At 42.6% G+C, this 12876-nt stretch overlaps 1 protein-coding gene across 1 annotated transcript in view; it reads left to right on the top strand.

Moving 5' to 3' along the window:
* Positions 1-12876, top strand: part of LOC109923310 (thrombospondin-3-like) — a 77266-nt gene that overhangs the window by 18617 nt on the left and 45773 nt on the right. Inside the window, exons 5-11 of the mRNA XM_048620325.1 lie at positions 343-366; positions 492-574; positions 1884-1935; positions 2503-2651; positions 4646-4786; positions 8472-8549; positions 12313-12483. Of these exons, the coding sequence (XP_048476282.1) occupies positions 343-366; positions 492-574; positions 1884-1935; positions 2503-2651; positions 4646-4786; positions 8472-8549; positions 12313-12483 (698 nt within the window). The remainder of the gene's footprint in view (positions 1-342; positions 367-491; positions 575-1883; positions 1936-2502; positions 2652-4645; positions 4787-8471; positions 8550-12312; positions 12484-12876) is intronic.

Below are 12876 nucleotides of genomic sequence, written 5' to 3'. Positions count from 1 at the left end.
GTGTTCCCTGTCTTTGTGATCTCCTGAATCCAGTGCCCAGTGCTGCTGCTGCATCGTCTCATTCCGGAGCTTATGTTTTTAATTTATGCTCCTTGATGTCTGTTTATAATCATTCTTTACACAGAGAGCGTTGGGTGTGTGTGGAATGCTCTGCTGGCAGTGGTAGTGGAGTCAGATACTTTAGAGACTTTTAAGCGACTCTTGGATAGGCACATGGAGGATAGTAAAATGTAGGTTATGCGGGGTAGATTGATCTTAGCAGGATAATAGGTCGGCACAACATTGTGCTGTACTGTTCGACGTTCTATGTTCTTATATTCTATTTATTTTGTCTTTTTGCAGTGAATGGTGCAAATTCTGTTCTGGGTGAGTATTTGTCTTTTAAAAGTTGGTAAGCTGTGTTGTTGAATTTCAATGAGAGTGACCCTTTGGATTGTAAGAGTGAGAATGTTAAGAAGGCTAACCCAAGTTTCTGTCTGCTTTTCTTTCAGGGGACCAGACAACAGCACTGGTCAATCAGTTGGCTCTTTTCAATCAGGTCCTTCGTGACTTGAGAGAAGATATTCGTGAGCAGGTAAGCAAGTCTCCTATCCAGGGGCTGAACTTCCTGGACAGTGGGCCATTTCCCTAAACAGCACATCAAAGGATATTCAAAACCAAAAAAAACTGTGGATGCTGGAAATCAGAAACGCAAAAAGAAATTGCTGGAAAAACTCAACAGGTCCGGCAGTATCTCTGTAGAGAAATCAAAGTTAACATTTCAGGTCCAGTGACCCTTGTTCAAAACTGATGGTAGCCAGGAAAAAGTTGGTATTTATGCAGATGATAGAGAGTAGGGAGGAGATGGAGATAGAACCCAAAAAGAGAGAAGAGCAGTTGGACAGACAAAGGAATGGATAATGATCAGCCTAAGAGAATGAATAGCTGCAAATGGGGACAGTTAGTGCCTAACAATGGGTTGTGTGTAATAGCAGACCATACGATAACAAGGCCTGGTGTGTGGGATTTGGGGTAAGGACATGGGAGAAGATGCTTCAAACCCTAAAAGTCTTGAACCCGATATTGAGTCCAGAAGGCGGTAGAGTTCCCAAATGGAAATTAAGATGCTGTCCTTTCGGTTTATGCTGAGCTGTGCTGGAGCACTGCAGCAAGCATAAGACAGAGATGTTGGCCGTGGAACAAGGTGGTGTGTTGAAGTGGGGGGTAACTGGAAGCTCAGGGTCATTTTTGCAGACAGAAAATAGGTGTTCTGCAAAGCAGTCACCCAGTCTACACTTTGTTTCCCCAACGTAGAGGAGATTGTATTGTGAGCAGCAAATGCAGTGGGCCAGATTGAGTGAAGAGCAGGAAGAGCACTGCTTCACCTGGCAAGTGTGTTCAGGCACTTGGATACTGAGGAGGGAGGAAGGATATTGTCTTACATTACACAGAAGGGATGACCCAACCAGGGGCTCTGTGCCGTGGACAGCAGGACCAGTGCCCTGGGCAAGGGGTAAGTGTCCTGGGACAGGAGATTGAGGGGTACTTATCCTGGGCAGGGGGCATCAATGTTCTGGTCAATGCATAAAGCAGAGAGGGGGTCAGTCTCCTGGTCATGGGCCACAGGGGGTATTGTCCTGAGCAGCGTTGGGGGTGTCAGTATATGAAGTGGAGAGGGGGTCATTGTCCTGGTCATGGGCCAGAGGGGGCATTGTCCTGAGCAGCGTTGGGGGTTGGGGGTGTCAGTATGTGAAGTGGAGAGGGGATCAGTGTCCAGACCAGGGGGTTAATGGTGTGAACATTAAGTCAGGGAGCTAGACAGCTGCAGCAGTCAGTGTCCAGCAAAGGGGAGGTCAGGATCCAGTACTTTTGTCTGTCATCTAGTTTCCTGCTTTCGCAAACAGGTGAAGGAGATGTCCCTGATACGGAACACCATCCTGGAATGTCAAGTGTGTGGTGAGTGTGAGAAAACTCTTAGAGCAAATCTTCATATGCCTTCCTCTGGCCAAGCACTGGCCATGAATCCTTGGATTCAGTTTTGGAAAAATCTAGGGCCAATAAATAGATTTAGTCACTAAAACATGGCTCCAAAACAGAATCAGTCCAATGGGAGTAAATTGGGAGCAGCTTTGATCCACTAGAACTGGTTGCAATCAGAGTTGGGGGTAATGTCCATTTGATTTATGTATAATAGCAATTAACAGGGAAAGGTTTATCTGACTGGGATTCTGTCCAATAGGAATGAAAGGGAAAGTGTTTGATACATTGGGATTATGTCCAATGGGAGAGAAAAGGAAGGATTTGATCCACTGGGATTCTGTCCAGTTGGAATGAAAGGGAAGGAACTAGATCCATTGAGATTCCATTCGATAGGATTGAAGTGGGAGGGGTTTAATCCAATGTGATGATGTACAACAGCAGTGAAAGGGAAGGAGCTTGATCCATTGGCATTCTCTCCAATGGGAATATATTGGCAAGTGGATGGTACATTTTTCATTAAAGTCTTTTCCATTCCTTACAAAGGGTTTCATGACCATCGGTCCAAGTGTGATCCCAACCCCTGTTTTGAAACTGTGGAATGTATGGAAACCTACGAATATCCCGGTTTCCGCTGTGGACCCTGTCCGGAAGGTTTTACAGGAAACGGCACACACTGCACCGATATTGATGAGGTCTGAAATTAATTTTAAATCATCATCTCTTCATTGTATGGAGATGCAGAGTGAGTCACAGCCTGGAATTTAATTGCTGATTTGAGGGATAGACTGCAATCTAATTAATGGATTGAATGTGGTTTCAATACAGAGTAAAGATATGGTATAGGTGCAGAAGTCCAGTAGTTGTTCTTTTATGGAATAAGTTTTGCCCGTCACTAGTTGCCCTTGAGAAGGTGGAGGTGAGCCACCTTCTTGAACTACTGCAGCTCATCTGGTGGAGTTACCTTGCACAGTGCTGTTAGGAAATGAGTTCCAGCATTCTCCTTTGGCCACAGAGAAGCTGTTATAGATTGTGTGCACCTTGGGCATCAACTTACATGTGGCTTACATCATCAAATTCTCCACTATCAACCAGGGATTACCATTGACCAGAAACTGACTGGACCAGATACCAACCATATAAACACAATGGCTAAAGTGCAGTCAGAGGCTGGAAATCCTGCAGCAAATACGCACAAGCTGACTTCTCAAAGCCTGCCCACTATCTACAAGGCAAAAGTCAGGAGGGTGATGGAATACTCCCCACTTGCCTGGATGAGTGCAGCTCCAATAACAGTCTAGAAGCTCAACTTCATTCAGGATAAAGAAGCCTGCTTGATTGGCACCACATCCACTACCTTCAACATCCAGTCCCTCCAGTCACATGCACTGTGTCTGCAGTGTGTACCATCTACAAGATACACTGATCAAGTCTTTCAATAGCAGTTCCCAGTCACCCTGAAGGACAAGTGGGAGGAGGTGCTTCAGCACACCATCATTTGCAAGTTATGCTCCAAGACCCACACCGTTCTGACTTGCATTCGATTGCCATTCCTTTAGCATCACTGTGTCAAAATTCTGGAACCTCTTTCTCCAGGTGACATCACTGTACCTATACCAAGTGGAGTGCAGCAGTTCAAGAGGTATCACCTCGCTATCTTCTCAATGATGGACTCAGGTAGACAGGGTGGTGAAGAAGGCATTTAGCACCCTGGCCTTCATCAGTCAAGGCATTGAGTATAGGAATTGGGGCGTTATGTTACAGTCGTATAAGTTATTGGTGAGGCCTCACTTGGAGTATTGTGTACAGTTTTGGTCACCCAGTTATAGGAAAGACATTGTTAAACTGGAAAGTGTGCAAAGAAGATTTACGAGGATGTTGCCAGGACTAGTAGGCCTGAGTTATAGGGAGAGGTTGGCCAGGATAGGACTTTATTCGTTGGAATGTAGGAGAATGAGGGGTGACCTTATTGAGGTGTATAATATCATAAGAGGCATAGATAGGATGAATGCATATAGTCTCTTTTTCCCCAGAGATGGGGAATTGAAAACTATAGGGCAAAGGTTTAAGGTGAAAGGGGAAAGATTTAAGAAGGACCTGAGGGGCAACTTCAACTGAGTGGTACATATATGGAACGGGCTGCCAGAGAAAGTGGTTCATGCATGTACAATAGCAACATTTAAAAAACCATTTGGATCGGTACATGGATGGGAAGGATTTAGAGGGATATGGACCAAATGAGGGGAATTGGAACTAGCTGAGTGGGCACCATGGTCAGTATGGACTAGTTTGGGCCGAAGGGTTTGTTTCCATGCTGTATTACTCCATGACTCTATGACAATAAATGCTGCTTTTCCTAAATCCATATCTTGTGAATTAAAGTCTGGAGTGCGTTTCAGGCTGGGATCTACTTTAGGAAGTCTCAGAAGGCAGGAGGAGGGTTGGGGGTGTTGAGGGATATTATACGGGTACGTAGATTGTGTTGTGATGAATGTGCTGTATAACATTTGCTTATGTGTCAGAAAGCAGCTTGAACTTGTATTAATTCTGATGTTAGCGACAGGAGCTGCAGAAGTGATGTTTGATGCAGAATGAAGTAGCATTGACTTTTAAAGTGGAGAGTGAAGGTGGATGGCTTCCTTTTGAGTGTCAGCATTGATATTCTGACTGCATTCATTATTTTCTTCAGTGCTTCTTTGCCAATCCCTGTTTCTCTGAATCCAAATGCATAAACGCAGTGCCAGGATTCCGCTGTGAGTCCTGTCCCTCGGGATATCAAGGAACGATTGTAGCTGGTGTAGGAGTGCAATATGCAATGACCGTGAAGCAGGTGAGTAACAAATAGAGAATGTCTGGAGACAACAAACATCACAAGATAGACAGAGAAATATTATTTTACAGTGACAGTCAAGTGCAGTCCTGTGCCGTGCGGTTAGTAACTGGTTTCTTCTCATTGTTTCTAAAGCAAGGTGTGCTCAGTGATTTGTATTGTCACCCTGCATTTTAATTTTGAGGTGCTGCTGTTCATCCAGAGGTAATTAAAGATTATTTCTTACCTTTGTCTGTTGCCTATCCAACTAGGAAGAATGTGATCCAATATGTTTCTGAATAATCTTGTTACATTTCCAAAGGTGGTGGTCATTTCAGGTGGGTGTTTTCATGTGGTACAGCTTGGTTGATAGTTAGAGAGGCCAGTCCTTCAAAGGCAGGTTCTACCTCAGGAGGCAGGCATGACACTATCAAACATCGTGGCTTATTGTCTTTAGTTAATGCCTGTTACCAAGCCATTTGCAATTGTGATGATGCATTGTGGCCCATTTTCCATGTTCCCAGCTAGTGACTCCCAACTGTGATATTCAATGTCCATAACGTCCAGGACACTTTTGCAAACATCCTTGAAGCCAAGCTTTCAACTTCTGCTGGCCAACTGCTTCACCACACAGGCAGTCTTTGGAAATGAGACTGTGTATTTTGTCCCGTGAATGTCCCTGAGCCACTGACACTGCCTGTTTGAGTACTGACAATCTTGGGAGCTCTGCTGTGTTCCTGATTTTGTCCTGTCAGGATGTGCCCACAATGGTGGCAGACAGATATGATGGAAGTAGTTGAGCTCCTTTTGATAGCTATAAGTCATCCACTGTTCCCAGCCACCCATCAAATTGCTGAGGAAACAGGTCTGAGAAAACAGCATCAGCTGATCTTGATGTTCTTCCATATGTATTTTGTCAGTTCGCCAAAGTTGCTTTCTCATCCCAAGTGTCAAGAGACAAGTTTACCATGGGCCCTAGGCAGAAGAGTGAGTTATCCACTTCCAGAGGGATTTTATTTCAGGACAAGTGACCTCAAGGTGGGAGAACTTTCAGAGAAAGTTCATGAAAAAAATTGTACTCCCATTAAAAATGGATAGAAAGAAAGAGTGATCGAAAAGTGGTGGACTGAAATTCAGATTAATCAGTTAAAAAGAAAGACCATAAGATAGATGAGCAGAATTAGGCCATTCAGCCCATCGGGTCTGCTCCACCATTCAATGGGATCATGAGCTGATAACTCTCAACTCCACTTTCATGCCTTTTTCCTCATAACCTTTGATTTCCTTCCTGATTAAGAATCTGTCAGTCAACCTTGAATATACTTAAGGACCCAGGTTCAACAGGCGTCTCCTGCTAAATGAGGGGTTGATTTAGCTCAGTTGGCTGGACAGTTGACTTGCGAAGCAGTGTGATGCTGACAACATGGGTTCAATTTCAACACTGGCTGAAGTTACCATGAAGAACTCCCCTCCTCAACCCCTCCCTTTGCTTGAGGTATGTTGGCCCTCAGGTTAAATCAGCACTAGTTGTCACTCTCTAATGAAATTGTAGTCCTATGATCTGGTAAGACTACGGTGACTTGACAAGCAACAACCTAGCTGTTAAATATTGCATATACAGACTCTGTGTCATCCTTACCACTAGCATTCCCACCTATTTTTGTCTCATCCATAAACTTGGCAATAGTTCATCATGTCCCTCACCCACGTCATTAATATACATTGTAAATAATTGCTCATTTTGTCCAGATTACTCACTGCATAATTGGTATTACTGTGTCTCATCTTGATTCGAAACGGTCCAGTGAACCTTACCTTCAATGGTTCCATGAGCACGGGCAACAAGACTAACACCTTGTCTCCTACAACAATATTTCAAATTCTGGTATTTTTGGCTGCTCTAGATTTCATTATTTGTTGAATTTCTTTCAAATGTTTTTGCCAACTCAAAAGCATTGGTTAGCTTCTCTGGGAAATGTAAGACTTAGATGGGAATTGCAGTTTCTGAGCTTTGTTTTATTCAATTCACTTAAGCACTCCTCTTACCTCAGGTACATATATTAGTACAATGCACCTTGAGACTGTGGGTGATAAGCAGAAAATGTGAATTATTTAATTCCCAAATGAGTTACTGTTTCTTTAAATATCTGTATTTTAAAAATGGTCTTTGATCTGATTGTATTTCTTTAAATAATCCACATCTACTAAAAAATGAACTTTGGTTTTAATGAGGTTGTGTCTCACTAAAACATAAGCAAACAATGTTGCAGATTTTGCTTTAACAATAAGACAGAAGTTTATTAACTACAGAAATGAAGATAAAAATAGAATAAACCAAACTATTTATGACAAATTCAAATATTAATAAACACACAGTAAAAGTATAACCTCATTAATCTCAAAACACTCCTTTACCAATTGAAAAGAAAAACTATAGGTTTTATATAATACCCAAAAACACCATGTTTAGTATCTAAAAATATCACTCTTACATTCCTCACAATAGAATCCCTGTCACTAACACCTTGGTTGATAGATTTAAGTCGCCTGAGACTTTAATGTATTGACTGGAAGTACAGATAACTTCTTCATGGAGTTATTATAACATGAACTTAAAAATATTCCACTTTAAGTAATGCCTCCAGGGTTTATCCTAACACTTCTGGTCTGGGACTAACACTAACTCTTCACTCTAAGGCAACTTTGTTCACTATATCCTTCCCTTCTCAAGAGCATTGCTTTATATAACCATCTTCATCCAAGAACTTCACAGGATTACATCACAGTAACATTTTAAAAGTTTCTCTGTCTAGCTACAGATGTTCCTCTTATTTTAAAAAACAAGTTCCTGAAATCTCTGGAAAACATTGAGGCCTGATTTTTTCTCTTAACTGGGTTGGAAAGCAATGTAACGTAAACAAAGATCCATGAGCAATGCAGGAGAACATATTAATTTGAAAGTTGGGCTACAGAAACACTTAAAAATTCATTCTTCATTTCTTGGAGTTTGCCTTGGAAAAATAAAAGCCTGCTTAAGTCTAGCCACAGAATTTAAACTGTAGATTTCAGTTTAACACAAGCTGCAAACTAAATTATACTCAAGTTTGTATAAAGTAATGATTTAGACTTTGTTACACAGCGAATGCATGCACTGACTTTCAAATTGAACTGAGTTTGCCATTTGGTGTTTAAGCGTGAGTTTGGACAAATTAAAGATGACATCTTTTCTCACTTGCGGGACATGTCAGAGATTTTGGTTTCAAAGATATCAAGGATACAACAAAAAGGCATGACAAAGGTTTAATGATGAACAATTGGTTACATATAGATGCTTGGAATTCCCAGTCCCATCCCGAGGAGCTGGATTCTCCACAGCAGCCTGCAGATCCTGCTATGATTATTACTGTAGGAATTCTCTCCTGTTAAAGACCCACATCTTTCAAACTGTCTGAACTGGGAGAATTGCAGCTTAATTTGCGTTGTTTCCTGCTGCCCACTTGGGGCCAGGACACAGGTGGTTTTGTGTTCATGATCCCTTTAGGCTTTATGAAAACCCAGTGAAGCAGAACAGAAGCAGTTGTCCTTACCCTGTTAGCTCAGTATGTCGGCCTCTAAATGATTTTGAAATAGTACTTCTACATAGAGGACTCGGTCTGTTTTGTCGGAAGCTCTGGCTGTGATAGATGCTGTTCTGTTTTTTTTTCAGGTTTGCTCAGACATCGATGAGTGTAATGATGGGAATAATGGCGGCTGCATAATAAACTCTCTCTGCACAAACACAGTGGTGAGTGATAGGAATCCTGGGGCTGCTACCCTCCTGTTGCTGCGGAGGGTACCCAGCGGCTCAGTGCACAGTCTCACTGTCACTCGCTCATTCCCCTGGTTCAGCACCTGCATTCTGCAGTTCAATGTTAGACGGAGAAGGTTGAAGAACTGATGACTGCTGTTGGGTAACATTCACTGGAAAGTGATTCCAAATCAACTCCCATTCCTCAGACCAATTGAAATGCCCTTGCTGAATGAATTCCCTCTTGTCTGTGAACGTTGGAAAGAATCATATTCAGTAGCAAAGCTGTTTCCTGTTGTGGGGAAATCCAGGACAAAGGGGCCCTAGTTAAAATTACCCTTTAGGACACAAATGAGACGAGATGGTTCTTCAACTTTGGGACTTTCTGCCTCCAAGGGCAGTGATGGTGGGGGTGGTTGAATATTTTTAAGGCAGAGGTGGATAGATTCTAGTTAGACAGACCTGGGGAGGCAATGGTCTAATGGTATTATTGCTGGATTGTTAATCCAGAGACCCAGATAATGTTCTGGGAACCTGGGTTTAAATCCCGCCATGGCAGATGGTGGAATTTGAATTCAATAAAAATATCTGGAATTAAGAATCTAATGATGACCAGGAACCCATTGTCGATTGTCGGAAAATCCCATCTGGTTCACTAATGTCCTTTAGGGAAGGAAGCTGCCACCCTTACCTCGTCTGGCCTAAATGTGACTCCAGACCCACAGCAGTGTGGTTGACTCTGAACTGCCGTCTGGGCAATAAATGCTGCCTAACCTCATCCCATGAATGAATTTTTAAAAAATCAAAGTGTATTGGGGAAAGATGAGAATATGGAATTCGGAACATAAGCAAATCTCCTCAGCTCTGCATGATACTAAACTCCTGAAGCAACTGCTCTGTTTGGAACTTGGTTGCAACAGGAGACTCCAGGAAGACAACAGAAACACTTCAGAATGACATCAAATTAACGTCAAATGAGTTTTAAAAAAAAATCCCACTGGCTCACAAGACACCCTGGTTTGTGACTGATCAAAAGAACAGAACTAATGGAATCAGAAGGAAAGCATGTCATCCACAATCCCGAGGAACTGGCTAAGAAGGAGATAACACAGCGTGGAGCTGGAGGAACACAGCAGGCCAGGCAGCATCAGAGGAGCAGGAAAGTTGACATCTCGGGTCGGGACCCTTCTTCAAACTCCAGCATCTGCAGTTTTTACTATCTCTGGCTGAGAAGGAAATGTGTTTCTTACACAACATACCCTACTCTGTACCAAACCTTGCTCACCCTCACACTTCTGCTTGTTATATGGATAGGCTGGGACTTTTATCACTGGAGCGTTGAGGGGTGACTTTATAGAGGTTTATAAAACATGAGGGACATAGATAAGGTGAACAGCAAAGGTCTTTCCCCTATAGTGTGGGAGTTCAAAACTAGAAGCCATGATTTTAAGATGAGAGATGTAAGATTTAAAGGGATCTGGGAGACAACTTTTTTACACAGAGGGTGGTTTGCATGTTGAATGAACTGCCTGAAGAATTGGTAAATACAAGTACAGTTACAACATTTAAACCGTGGACAAGTAAATGAATCAGAAAGGTTTAGAGGGATATGGGCCAAATGCAGACAAACAGGACTAGTTTGGATTTGGAAACCTGGTCATCATGGATGAATTAACCAAAGGGTCTGTTTCCATGCTGTATGACTCTGTGACTCTTGAGTGGCAGAAGGCACAAGCAGGGGCTAAATGGTCAATGTCTGTTCCTAATTCATATATCTGTTTGTCAACAGCATACAGACAGATCTCACACATGAGTGTCTGTGGAGCTACAATCCAGTGGGGTCACTGGCTTTAATCAAAAACTTTTGTTAGAAATTGACTGCCAACTGCTGGGCATTCAGAGAGCCCCTTATATTGACATTAAATCCTCTAGGCGACCTTATCTTTCCTCAAAACTCAAGGGAATACAGTCTCAGTTTGCCCAAACTGTTTCTTCATTGGTCAGTTCCCCTATCCCAAGAACAAATCTGGTGAAGCTTCATTGCATTCCCTCTAAAGCAATAATATCCTTGCTGAGACAAGGAGACCAGAACTGCACACGGACTTCAGTTGCGGTCGAACCAAACTCTGAGACAATTGAAGTAAGACCTAACTACTGTACTCAAATCATCTTGCAATAGCCTTTAGCCTTCCTAATAGCTTGCTGTACCTGCACGTTATCTCTTAATGACTTATCAACAAGGACACCTAGGTCCCTTCTTTAGCTACACTTTCCAACCCCTTACCATTTAAGAAATGCTCTGCACATCTGTACCTCCTACCAAAACAGGTACCTCGTATTTTTCCATCATTGTTCCATCTGCCATCTTTGTGCCCAGTCAGGAACATGTCCAAATCCTCCTGAAGCTCCTGTTCATCTTCCTGCTTAGCTTGGTATCATCTGAAAATCGGGAAATATTACATTTGTTCCCACCTCCAAATTATTGATAAATATTGTGAATAGCTGGGGCCCAAGCGCTGATCCTTGTTGTACCCCACTAGTCACAACCTGCTAACACAAGAATGATAACATTTATTCCTGTTTCCTGTTAGCTAGCCAATCATTAATCTATGCTAGTCCATTACTTCCTGTTCTGTGTGCTTTTAAAACTTTCTAAACAGCCTCCTGTGGGAGACTTTAGCAAAAGCCTTCTACATCCATTGGTTCTGCTTCAGCAGTTTTGTTTTTGGCATCTTCAAAAATGTCATGTTCTTCAAATATGATTCTCTTTCACAAATCAATGCCGACTATGTCAAAACAGATCATTTTATCCAAATGTCTATTTATTCCCATCCTTTATAATAGATTCTAGCAGTTGCCCTATTACTCATGTAAGGCTAACAGGTCTGCAGTTCCCTGTTTCCTTTCTTACTCCCTTCTTAAATAGCGTGGTGACATTTGCCAGCTTCCAATCCAAAGGAACCATTTCTGGAATCTATACAAATAATCATCAATGCATCAACTATCTGTATAACCACTTCCTTCAATACTCTCGGATGTAATCCATCAGATCAAGTTTCAGTCCCATTGATTTCTTCAGTACAATCTTCTTACTAATTTCATCAATTATCCTAATTCCTGGGGTAGAGGGGTCTTGTCTTCTGAGGACAGTTTGGGCCAATATCCCTTGGAGTTTCAGAGAATGGGTGGTGATTGTCAAGTCGCCTCAGGATCTTCTGTGTTTCAGTGTGGATGTTTCCCCTTGTACAAGAGACTAGAACTAGGGGACACAATTTAAGACAGAGGTGAGGAGAAAAATATTCTCTTGTGGATTGTATGTCTGTGGAGTTCTCTTCTCCAGAGTGTAGTTAGTGGAGGTGACTTCATTGAATATTGTTAAGTGAGATCCTTCATTGATAAGATAAGCAAAGGAGTAGGGGATAAGGCCACCATCAGATCAGGCTTCTTCGGCTGAGGAGCCTCCTCAACTCCTCAATCATTTGTTTGAATTTATTCCCATGTGTAACAGTATTGGCATTAAGTCCTTAAGGGGATCGATAACATTTTGAGATCCCGTTTTAACTTATTAAATATGGGAAAGGATCCTGAGCATTTCAAGATCACCCCCATTTCAGACCATTAACATGAGCTCCAAAATGAAATCCTGGATTTCAAGCAGACTCCTCCTTTGCCACCCCATCAGCTGTGTCTTGGTGATAGGTGATGAGTATTCAGGGAGCCCTTTGCGTATCTGCAGTTGAATTAACTGTTTCTTGTGCAGGGTTCATTTAAATGTGGTCCATGCCAGAGAGGGTTTGTGGGAAACCAGACGGTTGGCTGTGTTCATCAGAAGTCGTGCAACAGCGCCACTGTCAATCCATGTGACGTCAATGCACAATGTTCGATCGAGCGGAATGGACAGGTGTCCTGCCACGTGAGTATTGGTGTTCCAGCACAGCCTCCTGCTTTACACACAGGCAGCCACTATTTTTGTCAGGAAGGGTGAACAATCGCAAGGTTCTTAATAATGTTCTTTGGTTCATCAGCAACATCGACAAAGATGAATTGAGTCTGAAATGTTAAATGGTTATTTCCTCACAGTCAATCATGTGGCCTCATTTTCCAGTCCTCACTGACAGTCTCACCCTCTGACAGTCTAACTGTGAGTCAGCGTTATCTCCCTCACCCTCTGACAGTCTCACTGTGAGTCAGTGTTATCTCCATCAGCCTCTGACAGTCTCACTGTGAGTCAGTGTTATCTCCCTCACCCTCTGACAGTCTCACTGTGAGTCAGTGTTGTCTCCCTCACCCTCTGACAGTCTCGCTGTGAGTCAGTGTTATCTCC

This window comes from Rhincodon typus, chromosome 46, assembly GCF_021869965.1.
Source record: "Rhincodon typus isolate 14 chromosome 46, sRhiTyp1.1, whole genome shotgun sequence".
Taxonomy (NCBI): domain Eukaryota; kingdom Metazoa; phylum Chordata; class Chondrichthyes; order Orectolobiformes; family Rhincodontidae; genus Rhincodon; species Rhincodon typus.
Note: the sequence above shows the minus strand (reverse complement) of the source record. Positions and strands in the feature narration are given on the sequence as shown.